Consider the following 19945-nt stretch of genomic DNA (forward strand, 5'->3'; position numbering starts at 1 on the left):
TCCCTTTAAAGACAATAGGGTAACTGTGTGTAATTGCCTTACATAGACCTTTATGACTGAATTTTATGGCCCAGAGTGCAGTTATGTCTGAAGGTGGATTGTTCCAGTGTACAGGTTGTATACTGTACATTTTACCATGCCTGATACACACTACAGCAGTATGAATTGCTTTTTGAAGGAGTACATTCATGGAAAGTATCTATGAGAAATGGAATAGCTCACTGATTCCATCATCTCCTGTAGAAGCCCGTAGCCTGTAGCAATGCTAAAATTTAGTTGAAGTTAAAAATAACAACAAAAACATTCTAGGGGACAAAAGAAAGTACTGTGGCAGAAGCAAAACTTGCAGCAGCTACACAGTCATTATTTTCCAAGTTAGCATGGATATTCCTGTGATGTATCGTGTTTGTAATTGTCTTTCGGCCACATGAAGTCTTTCGTTTATTTTTTTTAAGGCATCGGGAGCATAATGTGGCATTTTCTTCTTTGTAAGATTGTTGAGAAATCTATCTGTCCTGAATTAGAATCACAAAAACAATTCATCTTCTTCAAAAAGAAAGAAAAAAATCATTGACAGTTGAGGAATACATCAATATAATAATCTCCATGCAGATAATGTCACAGTCATGTGTCTGGGATGGTTACTTCAGGGTTCTAATCAGGTTGCTGGTAGAATGATGTAAAGGGAAATTCCATACTGAGATTATGTCACTTGACTTTGTATGAAAACAAAAAAAATCTGAGAAGAAGATCAATAAAAATTTGGGACAAAAATAAAACACATAACTAAGATGTGAACTGCAAAAGTTTATAGAGAGTAGGACAAATTGGCAACTCTGTGTGATGTATGTTGAGCAGCTCTCCATTTGGTTTTATCATATACTGTAAAACGAGAAATTTTCGCGTGCATTTTAATTTCGCGAATTTCGCGAGCACCAAAATTCGCGAAATTAAAATGCACGCGAAAGTTTTTGTCTACACTACATGCATTGAACGCCAGTGGCAATTCGCGAAAATTTCATGCCACGAAAAAGGCTGTCGGCTCCAATTCGCGAAAATTTCATGCCGCGAATATATCATGTTTTACAGTACACAAATTTTCATCAAATTGTCATATTTCTCCAGAGAAAGATTTACTTCAGACCTGTTCATGGCACAGAAAATAGAGTAATGCATTTTTGTGTGTTTTCCTCAGTGGATAAGTTCTGCCTGTCCACACAAATATTTTGGGAAATCAAAGACACAGTCCATTCATAATACCCTTGCAATAACCTTTTTAAATACCTACTGATTGTGTCTTTAAATGAAGTTTGGTATATTATTGTTTATTTGAAGAAAACATATAGGAAATGCCATCACTACCTCTCCATTCTTATGCCATCTGAAACAGTTGTCTGTTGTTTGGTTAAGAGGGGAATGTTCTCAGCTAGTACCAAGCATCACCTTTAAAGTATTAAGGCATCAGATGGTAAATTTTGCAATTGCAGAGCTTGCGGAAGAGGGACATGCTTCGCTTAGCATTCGTGTCCCGCTGTTACAACTTGCGGCTACTTACTTGTGTCCTGGCTGTACTACAACACAGACTAATAATTGTTGGCCACCTGCTAGAAATGTTTCTCAAATTATCGGTGTAATCACATCACAGAGAGCTGTGTAGAAGAAACAGAGAATGAGAAAGATATGAAAAGAGATATTGTGGGAGATAAAGAGCAAGAGAAATAGAGAGAGAGAACGAGAGAGATATGAGGAAGAGATTGATATGGAGAGAGAGAGAGAGAGGGAGACATGGAAAGATAGAGAGGGAGAGAGAAGAGAAGGAGTACAGCACCTTTATGATAAGAGTAATTTGATCATGAATCATATATTTTCCTCTGTGATTGGAAATTTGTGCATGAGTCAGCGAGAGTAATGAGCGGGGAGGCTGGGCTGGAATATGTTCATCATAAGTGGGTGTCCCCAAGGTAGCTTGGTGGACATGACAATGCGAGGATTAGAGGGAAGAGAAGAAAGTGTTAAGTATGCCTGCACAGCCTGAGCGCCCACATGTTTAGGCAATTTGTTGATAATGTCTTTGATTTCTCCTATCGTTGTTTTTGCTGTTGTTGTTCGCCAGTGCAAACAATATTTGATTCACAGGAGGCGGTCTATTATTATGTGTGTAGAAATATTTGAACAGAGGAGAACAATGCCAGGGTTGGCTGGATTGTGTGTGTTTGTGCTTGAGCAAACTGTGGAACTGCCCTCATTATGTCAACTGTGCTTTTCACCTGGTGTGTCAAAGTGACAGAGATACTGCATACAATTGAAATGGTTGTAAGATCTCTGTATGTATGCAGTTAGAGTCTCCTATCTGGCACAGATTAATTGGTATTCTACACATTGGGTAGCCAAGTATGTGTACGGTATTCGTGTGTGTGTGTGTGTGTGTGTGTGTATGTGTGTGTGACAGGTCAAATAGAGAACATATACAGTGTGTAGGACAACTGTATATTTATATGTTAATGCCAGATATCTCAGAAGACAGTCTGTATAATATGTGCACTGAATTCAATATTCATCATTTGAAAGAACCATGCAGATACATGTACATGTTCACACGTATAACAAACAAAGTTGATGCATCTTTCATTTTTAAGTACAGGAACACCCTCCTCTGCATTCATTTATGTACATTACACATTGAAGTCTATTGCCACAGTTTGAGAAATAGAGCATTGAGTGGAAAAATGGTATTTTGTTTTCAGCAAAAGATATAGTGTGTTCATTGTTTATTTTTTCAGCTGTGATTAACATCTAAGCGCTTTGAAAATGTGAGTAGTGTGCAAAAAAGTTATTAGAATGCATGCTACCAAGTGAGATTTAAGAGATACCACTACACTTATATGATTACGAAAACCATGACACCAGTCTTATCCTTTCAGAACTACAGATGTAACATCTCCAAATACCCTCGGGATTATATGGAAATAAGTCGCTTGTGGTACTGCCAGGGTTGGTGCATGCTGTCAAGATAACATAATGTTCTCTCAGCCATCAGAAGTATAAAGCTATTAAAAATTGTGATTTATGAAATTTTGAGCAGAAATCAAAACAGGGGAACTCTGTATGTAGCTATTATGTGTGAATTCAAAAACCCAAATGCTTGCCTCTTTGAAATCGGGGGGGGGGGGGGGGGGGGGAAATCACTTCCTCTTTCCAGGAAATATAGTACCATCAGTGTAACCTGTGGATGTGACTCTACAATTGAAAATCCTGTATTGCTGTGTTGATGGTTTGGATGGAAATAGGAAATCCAGGAATATGGTGCTCTTGTTTGACATCGTTTGCATCAATAATGACATTACTACCCTGTGTATCAAAACAACAACAACGATAATTTGTGGGAGTGTTAGTGAATCAAAAATTCTTCACTTCAATGGCAGGTGCATGGTATGGCTGTGGGTCCTCACATTAACTAGTTGAGCATTTCTGTCTGTTCTCAATGAGATGAAAAATACATACGCAAACACACACACACACACATACATACACACTACAGACATACTCTTGGGAGAGGGAGAGAGAGCAGTTGGTAGTCCGGGCAAAAGCCGGAGCTGTGTGTCGATGTCTGGTTTGGATTGTCATGCATCTCAGCTTTGGGCCCCGTCTGTGTACAGCAAGACATTAGATGCCCGTTGGTGAAATGCTAATGAAATCGTTAGTGGGGCTCTGTCAGGGCAGTCAAGTTGAAGGGTTCCAGGCACGCATTTGCCCCAACAGTGTTCAGATTGTCTCCTGATGCTGGGTGTAGCACTAACAGGGAGGGTTAGGTAGCCCGTTACATTATGCAATGATATAAATTGATTTCATGACTAGATGATAATATGCCCCACCCCCCACTCTCTATGTCTATGGTTCGTTAAAGAGATACAGGGGATAAAAAAGGAGAGAAGACTTCTTGGAAAATACATATTGATTAAGTGGAAAGTGGTTAGCTGTACTAGGAGATGTAATGGAATTTTAGCTTCACTATCAATGGCACATTAGAAGTGTTGATTTAATGAGGCTTGTCTCTGGCAGTACACATATTATGCCCAAGGAGAAATTACCGTCATTTTGTTAGCCAATGTCGTGGTGTTCAAGAAAGATATAAATGTCATATGAGTATTCAGGCATGCTATGATTATTTTGTCATGATTTATAGAGTACTGTTAACAATAATGTGTATATGCATTTGTAATTCATAAATACATTGAAATGAAATTCCTTCTTCGTTTTTCCCCCTTCCATAGGATGCTTGTAGGGTTTGTCAGTGTCATTGATATGAGAATATTTTGAAGTAGACTGCTCGTGTTAAAATGCAATTAATTCTCGATCCTTGATGCAATTTGCAGTAACTCAAACAGTTTTGTATGTACAAGGTTAGCACTTCCCCTTGGCGCTTCAATAAAACTCTTATCTTAACATTTTCTTCCCACACACAGCTTTACCGCCAGCAGTTGACAGATTAGGGGACAGCAAAGAACAGGTAAAGTGCTTTACTCTATCTTTTAGCTCTTTTGATATTTGTTTTCTTCTCTGACCCTATTTATAACCTTATCATGACCTTTTACTTTGTCAGTCAGATGTTGTCACAAGACCTGATAATGTTTTGTGTATCCAGTTTTGAATGAGATGACATTATGCCCTCCAATCTGGATGTGAATGGGGGCTCTAAATAGACATGGGTCCCTGTGGTATGTTAACAAGTGCAGGTTGGCGTGACCCTGCCTCCAAAACCAACCCACAAAATCCATGCCCTAATTAGAAGCTGGAGAACTGTGATAATTTTGATGGAAGCTGCAGTAAAAGACAGCAAGGTGCGAGGGTTGATGCTGAACTGCGTCACCACTGCTTAATAAGGAAACCTTGTGATGTCTCGAGTTTGTAGCCATCTTGTTATGTATTACTGTGGTCTTCAACATTCAGTACCATGGATGCATTAAGTGTTCTGAGGAAATTGTACAACAAACGGAAGAATTACTCAAAATTGTTATTTCTACAGAGTGATGCAGGATTTAATGTTTTAAGACTTAATCATTAACAAATGAACAACAAAATTGCCTTTTCATGATTTGGTTTCTATACTTTGTATGGGGTATATTTTGCAGTATTTTCATTTTCACAAATTTTGCTAGTCACAAAATGGCATACATGTACATGCTTTCTAATCACAAATATATATGGCATACATGTACTGTACATGCAGTCATGTTTTTGTAGAAGAAAAAAAAAGATGAAAATGAAAATGAAAGCATGGCATAATTATTCTGTTGTTAATGAATGTGGCATGCTGATTTGTCCTGGAACTAGTTAATATTTGTTTACACTGTAAATGTGCTGCATATTCTTGACTGATTCATTTATTCCCTGCAAGTTGTAATGTTCCATTTGAAATGATCTCACAATTTTTATTGTCATTGATGAGAGAGAAAAGATTATGCCTGGCCTGACATGAAAGTATTCTGAAACTGATAATTTTCAGTTTGTTTTTAAGGACTATTTAAGTTATAAAGGAAAATGTTATAGTTCTTAATATTTGTCACGTTTCCATGGGGTGAGAGTATTGTTACAAATAATGATAACACTGTGCAGTGTCGATGCAGCACATAATTCCATTAACTGGTTTTTGATTTGCCAGAGGGGAAAGGGGGGGGGGGGGGATGAAACAGAAAGTACATCATTTCAAATCAAAGAAGAATTTGCTTTTGATCATTCAATTAGCTGTCTAGACAGTTGCTTAGTTTCTTGGGGTCACTTCATTGGTTTTTGTTTACATTTATGGTTGTTAAAAAATATATATATATGTCTTTTTACTCAGGTTCGTGAGCAGTCCCAAGCCTTAATACAGAAGCTGATGGCACCAGCAGCCACACCTCAGGTGAGCATTCTTGATTGCGTCTCAGAAAGGAAAGTGATTTTTCCCGAAAATCCCTCCTAATAATCGTGCTTCCCTGCGGCGGAATATTAAGAATCCTGTTATCAAGTCACTCGCCACAAAGCAGCGCTACAAGAGGGCTTATGGCAGAGTGTTGTAATTTCTTTCTTTATTTTTTTTGCAACCATGCTGTGGCTGATATATGGGACAAGGCAGTTGATGTGGATATGGTCTTATTGTTCATGGATCAAGGGGGAAAAAATGCCCCTCCTTGATTTAACACGTGCTTAATCCCATCATAGCTCACATAAAGGCAATTCTGAAGGATTTGTAACAAGAAACTGGCAGCAGTTGTATGAGTTGATCACATTTGTTTGCAGGAAAAAGAAATATATGAGGCATAACCTAGTTACAGCTATATCCATCTCGGGGCCGTCATCTCAAAACGCAATGGATATGTTTACGCATTGCATGCCAACATACCCCCCATTCAGACAGTAGGGAAATCTCTCTCGAAATTGTGATTCTATTAGAAGAAACGTGATTGTAAATGAGATATTTCTTGCATATATGAAAGTATATCATTGCAATCACGATTCTAGATGAGCAAATCAATCTTGATTAGCAAATCGAGATCCGGAGGTGTTTTCAAATCTTGATTTGCTCGATTCGTGGTGAGCACTTCTCATCTGAGTGGCATGACCTCCCAAACATGATTCAGATTGAGTAGGTGGAGCTGAGCTCGACCCTACATTTACTTCTGCGTACAGAAGGTGTGAAATGTATAAATGTGATTTCTTTGCCTGCGCTTCACTAGCAAGCATATGCTTTGCGAGTTTGATTGACAGATCAGTAAGCAGGTACTTCCCAAAAAAAAACCCAAAACAAATAAGACTATAATAACAATTCATAAACATGATTACTAGAGAGCTTTTTCTATTGTCTGAAAGAGATCTATATGTATAACATTCGAGCATCTGAAAGGTCCAAAGCTCAAAACACAATCACAATCACGATTCATACAGATGATTACTAGAAAGATTTGTCTTTCTTCTAAAAGCGCTCATAGTTAAATGTGTTGAAGCAACATGTTTACTTCAGAAATGCCCAGTGTTCAGAATGACAGAGTTTAATGTCCATGTTGTGCAGCCATTGAAATCACCATGTGTCCAATGAACTCATCAATGAGACCATCACTCACTTTTAGGATGACATATCCTACTATACAATTTAGGTGAGGATGTCAATAAGGCAGTGAAGATATCCTATGTACTTTATTTATTTTTTGTCTTGGGAGGTTAATATGCAGAGGTGTTCTACACCTCAGCAAGTGATGAAATGCTGTGTACTGGCAGTACAGTGCCTTTCCCCTGCGCAGACAATAAAGGGCTGTCAGCTAGGGAGGTTTCATGCAGGATGAACCGGAACACGATACTTTTTGCTGTGAACAAAGATTCGTCTGAGAAATACAGTGTTGTCCCAATGGCAGACACTGATATGCAGAGTCATGAGTTTATATAGTGGCCAGGTTTCCCTTCGGTGAAGTGTTAGATAGGACAGATACCCCTAAAGTTGTCTGTAATGGGAAATTTCTCCTCTGGCTCGTCAATATCTCTTTATATTGTTTCACATAACATGCCCTGTTTTTGCACTGATATTCTGGACTGTAAAGATAATTGATTTTTTCTTTTTTTTTTTGCTGGATGAATGAGGCAGCGGGATGTTATCACTTTTGCTGCACGCTGGGTTTTATTAGACGGTTGTTTGAAAGCAATAGACTGTTTCGCTAGATTCTCCTACCCGTGCTTTGGTGCTCTGCCAACTTTAAGGTACCGCCAGGTGAGGACTCTATTTTTGCTCATGGCAAATACACCACTCATGAACATTTAGTATATATATCACATCTGTGTTTTTCCCTAAGTACTATTAGCTTTACAGTGGACCTGATGATGAAAAAGACAATTACCTTTACAGCTGAGGATATCAGTACAATAACAGGGCATTTTATATGAAACAATATGAAGAGGAATTGACGAGCCAGAGGAGAAATATAGAGTAGCAATGAGCATTGAACGTACCTGGAGCATTAAAACAGATAAAAGTTACACACAGAATTTCTATATTTGATAAATTATGTAAATGCCATCAACTATTTTTTTGGTTCCATCTTCACGGAAGTCAGGGCCTTGCTACAGATGTTCCACAAGTATACAGTGTTTTATAAAGCAAAACAAAAAACAAAAACAAAAACAAACAAACAAACAAAAACAAAAACACAGCCCAGGAGAAGAATGGCAACTCAGTTTCCTTAATTGCTGCAGCACGCAATTCCCATAGATGCGTGTACGAGTATGCTCGGGACTAGTCTTCTACGGGATAAAACACCAGAGAGGGGATTTTTTTGGGTGGTTGGGGGGGGGGGTGGGGGGGGAGCATATGTGACGATATTGCATGATATTTTGCTGGTGGTACAGTGGTGGCAATGGAACTGCTGGCAGTGAAGTAGAGCAGCAAGCATGGAAGGAAGTCCCTGTTCATGGTTAGCTGGTCAGTGCAAAGTACACTGGTGGCGACAACCTACTAGAGATTGTCAGACACCAGTGTCAAGGACATTCCTGTACAAGTTGTACCTTGGAAGCATTCATACCAAGAGTACTGGAATTTAGCTCTAAAGGGTTGGTTTTGACACATTGACTCTCAGAGCAGGAAATGACAAAGTGATCTATATTTTTCTTTCTCTTTTGTGTCATTTTATAAAAAAGAGCAAAGTCTGTTTCCTCGCTCCCTCTCTCTTTCTCCCATGTCTTTCTTGAGCCTTCTATCTGTCCGCTCGCAAATCCATCAATCTATCTTTTCATCCATGTATTCATCTACATTCCTCTGTAGTCAAGAACAGTTTTCTAGTTCTATGAAGGCACAGCACTCAGACCCGGCTCCACAAAGAGATTTTTGTACGAGTAGGACACAGACCTGGTAGTACATTATTGCTTTGACTGAATACAGACAGTGTAGCACAGGGTGCTCGAAGCATGCAGACTGATCAACGCATAGGGTATTGGGTGCCATTTTCTAAGAAAAACCACAAAATATGGACTAACAAAGATATGCTTAAATCCCAATAGAAAAAATAAAACAAAACAAAACAACAACAAGCAAATAGCACTAAACTAAAACAAAAGTGAATGTATAAATGTAACATATTTATGTAATATAGAGTGTAAATTACATAGTTTGTTATTCAAACTGGTGGCAACATGAATATAGGGTCCACTGACTGTTTTATGGACAGTTTCAGCTAGGATCTGAACTGTGCCATCCTAAGTGTCATAAACAACACATTATCTTCTGATGATATTACTGAAAACTGCATGACTTGTTCAATACCTGCTAAAATATATCATGTGTCAAAGTACCTGTTTTTTTTTTTTTTATTGAATTGCATTTCTGCTGTTTGGTAAATGGTTACCCTGGTATGCACATTTCGTTTTTAGATCACCAACAATGAGCATGTAGTTTCTCACTTTGTACTGTGTGATTTTGAAGCACACCTTTACACACTTGTAAATCTATCCCTCGTAGGTAGACACACAATTCTGAGCTGATGTGTAAACTTCATCGTGGGAAAAAGTCTTTGTTAACCCGCTATAGATGATGTCGTATTTAGAAAAAATGCAATTTGATTTACCTGTTTTAAAGTGTGTGTGTGAGGGGTTGGGGAGAAGAGTTGATATTTGTTATTCTATATCTGGAAATATTTGCCCGTATGGCAAATGCCAGTTTTAGACTTGGAAGTACTGCACCCCACCTCTCTCTTGTGTGGAAGGTGTCAGATGGGTGCACCTACAACGTGACCTTTAGCACTGGAAACAGTTCAAATATTATTCCTGGTGGACAGTCAAAAGGAGGCGGCATTCAACATGAAATGCTAATTCCCTGAGGCGAATGCAATGAATGGAAGCTGCAGTAGCTGTTTCACAGTATATTTTCTTCTTTTTTTTAAATCTTGGTCTCTCCACAACTTTATCAAATGTTTCAACTGTCTTCTTGTCTTCTTTTCACTGGAAAGAAATAAAAGACATTGGTCTGTGTAGATCTACCACTGTTGCTGATCTGAGAGAAGATTAACCTGCAGTCTGATTCTTTACATCAATCAAAAATTACTTGATCTCCATCATTTCTCCATACTCATGTTGAATTGAGGAGCCACTGCATGTCATGTACCCTTTGTGTGCGTGTGATCGACGAGGTGTAATTTTTATGTGTGAAATCGATCCTCAGACTTCGTGCTGCCGCTTTGTATGGGTGCTCATTCTCCTTCCCCCTCTTCTCCCGTTACACCCAATAAAGAAAAAAAAAAGACCTTGTTAACTGATCTTGTAATGTTAATTCCATGTCAGACTACCGTGTAGATGTGCAACACAATATGACCACTTTTTGGTGTGGAAGTCTGGAAGTTCAAGTCAAGCGCCATAGTATCACTCTACTTTGTATTTTATCACGCAATTCTCGGTCGAGAATATATGAGATCCCTTTTGCGCATGTGCAGTCAATTCATTCATATAGCCATTTTGTGTTTCGACGCCACTGAAAATTCGTGCAGAAAATATTTTCAATTTCATCGTATACCTTCTCGAGTTTGGCCTGAGTTGCAGACTACCGTTTTAGTTTGGCAGTTGAGTTCTATGACCCACTGTGAAGCTCATGTAAATGTAATGGAACTTTCGAACTTACAGTAAATTCAATGTACTGTGTAAGTAAATTCAATGTACTGTAGTTTCATTTGTCCTTTTTTTTGTGGACTTGTGAGCTACACTTGTATAAAAGAGCTTTGTTTTGATTATGAGAACAGTCAAGATGATGTTGCCACTTTCTCTCGAAATAAATTTTACAAACAAGACTTGACCAGAGGGTTATGGACAAAACTGTCTCAAAAGAGTTTCGCATGAAATGAGCAATTTCAAAAGAGCAGCTTGTGAAGTTTTAAGCAACATCTTAAAATCAATGTGAGATAATAATTTGAATGTCTGCATGTCAGCTTAACACTATCTCTCTTGTGGAGAATGGAAATAGCTACCTTGGATTTTTTATTTATTTATTTATTTATTTGTTTTGTATCAGTAGGGTAGCTCTGTCAGTGGCTAAACACTGTTATTCTCAGAGGCCCTACACATGTGTGATTATAAATGACTACTGTCATAAAAATTCTTACGTATGTCTTCTACACAAGCAGAACGAAATGCGAGTCATCTCGAATTAGTTTGAAGGGATTGGTTTCTTCAGTCTGGTAAGAGTGTTTGTAGACATGATATCCTTGGAATTATATTTAGCAGTGATAGGAAGGAAACGTGCCAAGTAAATGTGAAGTATGTGAGATTCCATGCACAAAGGAAGTGAAAAAACAGAAGATTGCTCAAGTACTGCTTAGGTCACGTGATCGAAACAAGAAATGTTAGAAGACCTTTGGACTTCATAGTAATTGATTCGCCAACACTTTTGATAGCAGTCATTAACCTTTTACTAATTGCCACATCAAATGTATGTAAAACATTTGCATTTCCTACAGGGTACACTATGCTCTGTGAAACATCAACATTGTAGTATCGCGCAATCTTTACTGCTGTGTTACTTGGGTACAACTGACGTCACTTGAAATGTCAGCTTTCTCTGTTCAGAATGCCAAGTTACAATTGCCATGGTAACAAGTAATGCCATAGCAGATAAGATTTTACCACGATATAATTAATTAATTTTTTTTTTTTTTAAATCTTGATGAGTCTGTGTTGAAGTGGGGCACTATAAGGTAGACTGGTATACTGTGTACTCAGCTTTTGGCAAGAGGCGCACACTACTCTCATTCCATTACAACATGCTGAAGTTTGTACCTCGTGTTCATTTAGCGTAACAACCGTGGAAGGGATGCATACATATTTGATTGAATGCTTGAAGGCACGTTAATGCAGTTTTCACTATGTTGCACATACCAAGTACACTTCCAAGGCTTTTACGCAAATATGTAATCCATTTGAGTAGCAATTTTAAACAATGAAGCCTTTTTTTTTGGGGGGGGGGGGACATTCAACAGCAGGTTTTGCATAGAGAGACATAGGGAAAAAAAGTACACAAGCTGGCCATTTTATCATATGGATTGTTTTTTGCTATCTGGGGAATTGAATGGGATGTTACTGTATTCTCTGCTTGCCATGTTCTCCCCTCAAGTTTGTAAGAACAGGATGAAAAGAATAAACATAAACATAAAACTATTAGTGGTATACAATGTCTTCCAAGATGTAACAAGATCCATAGACCAGATTTCCCATCGCCAGTTATGCTGTAAAGCAATACCTTTCTGGCACAGCCTGAAGGTGCCCATAATCAGTGTGTAGTGTACCTCTCATAACTTTGATTCTCAGCTTTTTACAGCAGCAATAAATGTCCCCATTTAAAGCCATTACCAGCATAATTTGTTCCGTTGCTCATGCTGCTAATGTTCAAGTAGTGCATGCACTCATGTCGCAGAAAGTGCCACTGTTGCCATAGTGACATTGGCAGAAACAGAGGGCTGGTAACATAAACAAACAAGTCACATCAGCTCAAGCCTGCAGGGGAGAGCAATATTTGACAATGAGCCTTCTTTCCAGCTCTAAATGTGACTCAGATAGATTTTGAAGTCGTCATTTTTTTTAAAGCCATTTGATAATGCACCGCAGGTATATGCTTGTTTCATTTGGTTCATTTGGGATACCGCAGAACCGATAGCATCTTTTATCAGATGTATTCCACACAGTCATCTGTTATATTTACGGTTGCCACTACTTTATCATGGTAACTACCGAGTGAGGCTGTTGCTCCTATAAGCTACTATAGGTATCGTGATGAAAAAGAGGTCGAAAATTTAGACATCTGTATCCTACATGAAGTGCAATGTATGGGTCTACACATCACACCGTGACCTGCACAAACCATATCACAAACAAAATCAGACTGCATATTGTGCTCCTTTATGTGATCGTTGCAGAGAAGATTTTACATCACCACTGACAGCATATTTTGTTCAGTAAACTTGCAAAAGCTGTTGATGTATTATGCACAATGAGTATGTGTAGCAGCTCATACACACTGTATATTTTTAGAGGCTACTCTAGGCTCATTATGCCAGCAAACTTATGTTAGCTGTGTGATATCCAGTGCAATAGATACAAAGGTACTGTTGAATATTCCTTTTCATGACTGCTACAAGGTTAGATAACCATGGCTACACTTTTTGTCATAAATCTATTGAATTTTCGTGTGCTAGTAGATAAGTAAAAAATTCTGTTTTGTATGAACATCTTGTGAATAATATGTCTTGTTTGAACCAACATTTGTAAAAGAGGTAAAAATAACATGCCTTTGAAATTTTTATTGTGATATTGTCCCACTGAAGCATTAAGTAGTCCTGTTTATCTGAGTCTCAATGAAATGCTTGTTACTGCATTATGGCATCACTGTTTTTAACAAGAGGCAGTATATTGATATCCCACATCACTGTGATTACCATGTTGATGCTTGCTTCCGTTTCCATCAGAGACTCTTGCCCCGATATGAATACCACGCTCCAGAAAACGGGCGCGTCTCCGTTTCCCTTTGCGTCTGCTCTGGCGTGGGAGAAAAAACTGCTGTATTAAACTGCAAGGAAATATTCTCTCTCTCTCTCTCTCTCTTGCAGTACGTCTTCGAGAGGCTAATGAAGGGGTTTTCACACAAGGGCTGGAGGGTGAGAGAAGAGGTGCTCCTCTGCCTGATGCAGACAATTAATGTGTAAGTATCTTTTACGTATTCAGAGCTCTGCAGAGAAACCCATGGTAGGACACTGAGAAATCAGAATGGGCCAATCATCAGCAACAAATGTTAGCCATTTTTTTTTTTAAGGTTCTACTCGTGTGTGTCTATTGTAGGCAAAATATCTTCAAAAGATAATTGGCAGTCCAATGGAATGATGATAGAACTGCTTCCCAGAAGTACATGTATTGCCACATGATATGCAGAAAAAAGATGCCTCCTATCAATTGAGAGACCAGGGGCCCATTTCATAAAAAGTTGATATGATAGCAACTCTTCCTGGAATGGCAATTGTCATGGTAACGACAAGAATCCAGCTTCCTGATTGGCTGTTGCTATTGGAAGTTGCCATTCCAGCAAGAGTTGCTATCCTAACATCTTTTATGAAATGGGACCCAGATGTCATTTCATTTTCTCTGTATCATGTCTTGAAAATGAATATATATAAAGTCACCCAAAATAATGACACAAAAGCTTCAATATTCCCAAGAATGAAATGAGATGCAATGTCCTCAGTATTGAAAGCAGTTATGTGCATCTCCTCTGTGTTAGAAATGTATTCCATTACCGCATTGTTAATTCATCAATATAGTGTTACTTTACTCTCTCTTGAGGGCCTCCTGTTGCTAAGGGCAACTGTTGATCTCTCATCCCTCCCTCAGTACTATCTTTCTCTTTTCTGGAGCTGTCTTTCTGTCTCATCTCACGTTCCATCCCTCCTGCTCTCCCCCCCCCCCCCCCCCCCCCCCCCCGCCCTCATTTCTCCCTCAGTCCCTTGCCCATTCTAGGTGCTTATGGTATGTATCCAGTGCATCAAATTGACACTCCAAATACACCAATCTGCCATGAATCTTGGTGTTTGGAATATTCAGTGATAGGTCAGTTGAGCATAGCTAATTGTTGTTAAGTTGGGCACTCAAATCATAGCACCATCGGTGTAGGATATGAAAGGGGGCAGTATCAACAATGAAATATGTGAACATTGAAAATAATGCACTGTTTGAAATGATAGGAAGAGTGCTTCACCAGGTGTTTATATCAATTGCAATGAGCTCAAAGGCTGAAAACAGAGAATATGTGCAATCTCTTCATCTGCATAAATAATATGGTATCCTCCCTCTGTACGTGTGTTTGGAGGATTCATGGGTGTGTATGCTGCACAGATGTGACTGTTCATGCATCAGGCTATCAACATACTGAACACTGCGAATGTATGCTTCCCAGTATGCAGGGGTGATACGTGTGGGCGGCGTGTAATGGCAGAGAGGGAACACAGTAATACCCTACACTATATAAGTGGTATTGCCTTTGTGTCTGTGTTTTGGCTGTCACGCTGGAACAGGCGCGAGGAGCAGTGAGTTCATTAAAGATTGTAACGGGATGAGGTGCCCCATTTGGGAAGCGATCTGTCTGGGATGATTTCCAGTTGAGAGAGAAAAAAAAAGAAAGAAAAGTGGGTGGGGGAGGGAGGGGGATGTAGTCCATCCATCCGTACATTTCCATGTCTGAACTCTTGGATGCTTGATATTTCAGCTGTCAATGGGATTGGTAGACTTTCTCTAGAGAGAAGAGACATGCTTTATCCATCTTCCTTTATCCATCTTTCCCTCCATTCCTGTATCTTCTCGCCTGCCCCGTTTTGTTTATATGCTGTCTCATCTTGGTAGAGCTTGATGCTATCCTACTCCTCCTCCTCCTCATCCTAAATTGTTTGGCAGCTTCCCCCCCCCCCCCCAAAAAAAGGAAAGAAATGAGTCTAGCATCTTATGCCTCATTTGTTGCGTTGATTGACTGGGATGACGTCAGATGCAGGGTGATGGATGACTTCCGAGGCAGTCTTAAGGGATGATAATAATTGCATACGTTATTACTTCTACTGTTTTTGTTTTTCATATCCGGGGTCAGATAATGGAAGATGGAGCATGCATGTTGTATTGATGTCATATGATAAAAGTTACCTTTGTGTTAGTGGATTTTTTTTCTTCATTTATGAGACATATTATTACTTTGCAGAGAGGTAAAATACTAGCACAAATCTTTATGCAGGGTATATTGGCATATTTGGTCTTCATTGCTTTCATCGTGTCTTGACCCAAATTTGCCAGAGAGAGGTTGGTCAATGCCCTTGACTGATCATCTAAAGTCTAAGAGTGCATGTTTTGATTGTCAATGATAGACACTTCAAAAACATAATTTTTTTTTGATGTGGTCTACTGAAAAAAAAAATGTTTTGGCATAATCTAGTGACATTGACCACCTGACGACACAAACTATTGCACTAGTGGTAAGTGCGTTTGGCAGCTGTGTGTTTGAAATATCTATTAATACTTTTTGTACTCCATTGATCGACAGGTAGCACTGCACATTGTAGACCCCACAGTTTGACATTATGATTCCATTCTCTGAGAATGGTGATGTTCATGTCAAGCTTTGATATGATCCATAGTACATTGTGTATAGAATCAAAACCAATCCTTAATTAGAAGCATACTTTTCAAATGAAAAATTTTAAAACAGAAGTGAAAATGTGGATAACCACTGAGGATCCCAAAAAAAAAGAAAAAAAGAAAGAGAAGCATTTTACCCACCCACACACAATTTATAAGACACTTGGTTTGTACATTTTGCAAATGTATCCATTCCAAATAGTTATGACTTGGTCACTTGAATTGAAGAAGAAGAGGAAGATACACTCGAGGCGGAATATAGTAGTCGCATTGAGAGCGATCCAACATTGAATGCAGACATCCCATGGTGTACCTGCCAGACTAGATAATGCGCTCACCTGTGATGAATTGATGATTCATTTACCCGCTTATTGCAGCACGTTACTTGTCCATCAATCAGATACCAGAAAAAGGCCCAACTGTATGCACAGGTTGTGTGCATCAATTAGTCTTGAAGAAGGCAAATCATGATTCACAAAGAATCAATTGAGTATGTGTTGGACTGAGGACATTTGTGAACACTGCATGAATTATATGCCTGAGTTTGCTTCCCCCCCCCCCCCCACTGATTCATAAAATATACATCAGGACTTATTTCATGTTCATTTTGGTGTGTAAAATCATTATTGTGTACTACCAGACGGAAGATAGAGAGTGAAAGAGGTTGTCAGTGAAAACAGTGCAGCAACCTCCATTGTGCACTGAGAAATGCTGTCTGTATCAGTAACATGCCCAGGCATTCAACTCTTGAGGGCTCACTTCCCATGCTGGCGGGAATGCTCGGGGGATGACAAGCGCAGAGTAAATGTGTCTCGACCTTTCCCCAAGCTGCCCGTCTGCGTGGCATGATTCATCGGAACACAGTTCACGATATCACTGCTTGGCTGAAGGCAGACTTCATTGTGTATGTGTGTGTGTGTGTGTGTGTGTGTGTGTGTGTGTTTGTGTATGTCTGTTTATCTGTCTGTGTATGGGTGTGGATGTTGGTATGTCTGTCCACAGAACCAAACCTTGTTTGTTGTCTTATATGAAAAGACACTAGTTAGCATCTTGTGCAATGCCCCACACAGCCAATGTTGCGCCTACCTCAGTTGCAGAGGAGTGATACAATTTGAAAGTGTGAAATACTGCCCTCTTGTGCTGGTAATAGAATATCTAAGTAAACACCATTTAAATATATACATAGGTGGTGTATAGTGTACACTTTGATATTAGTCCATATATGATAGTCGATATTAGAGTCATGTTATTTCTGATAATGTAGGCAAAGGACACCTCTTTCCCCTACCCCCCACCCCACCAAAAAAAAAAAAAAAAAAAAAAAATTATAATAACAACGATCAATGAAATTTTAGGTGTGGATAGTGAAGTCTCCTGATATGTTTGTGTATGAAAGTCCAACAGCAGTTTCTGAAAATTGACTTTTTCGGTAAGCCATTTTGTAGTTCCACTTTGCACATGAGCAGAGAAAGGTTATTTGTACTATACAGGTATGCTGGCTTTTAAATACAGTGAGTAAAGCATCTGGGATGTAGCAATTGTTCATGTAATGCTTATAAATGGTACTTGCAAGCACATCCAGCTGATAGCAACGAGCGTTTTAAATGAACACCCAGTATTTGGCAATATTAATTTTAGAAAAAAAAGAAGTTAATGCATTCAATGCAAAACAATGAAATTAATACCTCTCCAGGTCTTAATTGACAGACCATTCTGGTCACCTGATCTATGCAATTTCATCCCTTGTTTGAACATGAACTTCATATATTGTTATGTCAGGTGAGCCTTTTTATTATGTCACTTCGGAAACAAGTGAATTACAAATAAAGCTATAAACTGAGAAAAAGGAAAGGTCGTCGCTTCGGAAACAAGTGAATTACGAAAAAGAAAAAAAGGAAAGGTTGTTTGTACCAATCTGCACATGAGCCAATTATGAACTGGCTTATAATAGGATCATATGAGAGCAGGTTGTTTTTGTAATTTGGGTGCATTTTGAGATTAAAAATTCAGCACTGGCTATCATACATATTGCACATGGCCTCGAGGGATGGGACCCTGATATACCACTGACTGACTGAATGAATGAACGAAACTTGTCAGTCCCATTACCAATCGAGTCTGAGTCATTGTTTGCTTCGACGTGATGTCAAAAAGTAAACAGATATCCCCTTGATTAGCATTCGGCTTCTGGCCTAATGTCGGGGTGAATTGATTATGTGTCCATTTTCTCGACCCTAAATCTCTCCCCTTCCCCCATCTTATACGCGCCACCCCTTACGGCTGCAGATTTGATGGCATCAAAGCATATTATACCATATCCCATGTAGATGAGGTACTGTGAAGCTGCACTTTAAAAAGAGAGAAAAGTGAAAACATTTGCCTTTCCTTTTTATCAAGAATGGTCTGCAAGACATAGTTTATATTTCTGCTGTGACATTGAAAGCAAGTAATGGTTATATGTTCCATATGTTTTTTTAAATGAAAAAAATACATTTGCTTTCCTTCAGAAATTATTGTGAAATTTTGTAGATTTTCTTTTTTTGTGGAATAATAGGATCCCCCAAACAACAACAACAACAACAAAAACATATTAGAGTGTGGACATATTAAAATTTTGTAAACTATCAAAATTTATCAGAATGTGTCAGACAGAGTACAACCACAGCCAGAATGGATGGTGATGCGACTGCGACGGCCTCGCATTTCATTATTGCCTTTGACTGGCTACTTTTTGGCCGGTAATTGGTCAAGGGCAGCCAGGTGAAGAGAGAGATCACTAATTATTCAGACATCCAGAGTACTGTATACGCTGTTATTTTCGCGTACAGATATTTTCGCGAATGAGGAGGTCATAGACATTTTTGCGAGATGTTGTTTTCGCGAATTGACACCAACGCTAACATGAATGTGCTATTACCCTAGCGCATGGAGACATTTTCGCGTGTTGTTAAATTCGCGATCCAACTGAAATTCGCGAAAATTAAACCCTCGCGAAAAATAACAGCTTATACAGTAACACATACAACAAACACTGCACCTGATCACTCGGGGGGAAGGGGTGGATATTGTCCAATTGGAAGAAATTGACATTAAACTACATAACACATGGCTTTCAGAAGTGGCCCTGACAGATTATCAAGTTCTGCACTTCTGTCGGTGTATAAAAAGGCCAGGCCTAACCACATTAGGGACAAGTGAATGGAAGTCCACTATATGCAGAGATAATCTAGTAACAGTTACTATTTTGATAGCAATATTTGATTAACTTTGACCGAATTATGGGTAAAACAAGATCATTGCAAATCTCCTACAGATAATGCAATTACAGTCTTTGGTTGAGTAGATTTTTTTTTTCCTGCAATATTTTATTTGTTTGTGCTGTTCTTTTATTTCCTTCTTCTTCTTTGCTTTCCAGTCCAACAGGTTTGCAATTGTAATGTTGAGTTGAGTACGGTTTAAGTTGCAATGAATTACTTACTATCAAATCTGTTCTCCCAACTTTTGTTCTTGACTTCCAATTTTGCAGGTTTGGTGCCGGATCGCTAACACTAAGTAAAATAGTTCCATCAATATGCAAGCTTCTAGGAGATCCCAACAGCCAAGTAAGTCTATGCCAATGAAATTTTAATGTACATACCTGTAGTGTTCATCTTGTTCTCAACAGACCTGCCAGACATGTTGCACTTAGAACTGCCTTTATTATATATTTTTAAAGAACTAGATCAGAACATTTTCCACTGTGTTGCTTTGTTTAAGAAGAGCAGCAAGCCTGTCATTTAAAGGC

The 19945-nt window shown here is 38.8% G+C and overlaps 1 protein-coding gene across 1 annotated transcript in view; it reads left to right on the forward strand.

Moving 5' to 3' along the window:
• Positions 1 to 19945, forward strand: part of LOC139743814 (CLIP-associating protein 1-like) — a 40610-nt gene that overhangs the window by 16732 nt on the left and 3933 nt on the right. The window contains exons 4-7 of the mRNA XM_071654270.1: positions 4464 to 4507; positions 5840 to 5899; positions 13602 to 13693; positions 19688 to 19763. Of these exons, the coding sequence (XP_071510371.1) occupies positions 4464 to 4507; positions 5840 to 5899; positions 13602 to 13693; positions 19688 to 19763 (272 nt within the window). The remainder of the gene's footprint in view (positions 1 to 4463; positions 4508 to 5839; positions 5900 to 13601; positions 13694 to 19687; positions 19764 to 19945) is intronic.

The sequence above is a fragment of the Diadema antillarum genome, unplaced genomic scaffold, assembly GCF_040938485.1.
Source record: "Diadema antillarum isolate AM-2024a unplaced genomic scaffold, OU_Dant_1.0 seq00001108_RagTag, whole genome shotgun sequence".
Lineage (NCBI taxonomy): Eukaryota > Metazoa > Echinodermata > Echinoidea > Diadematoida > Diadematidae > Diadema > Diadema antillarum.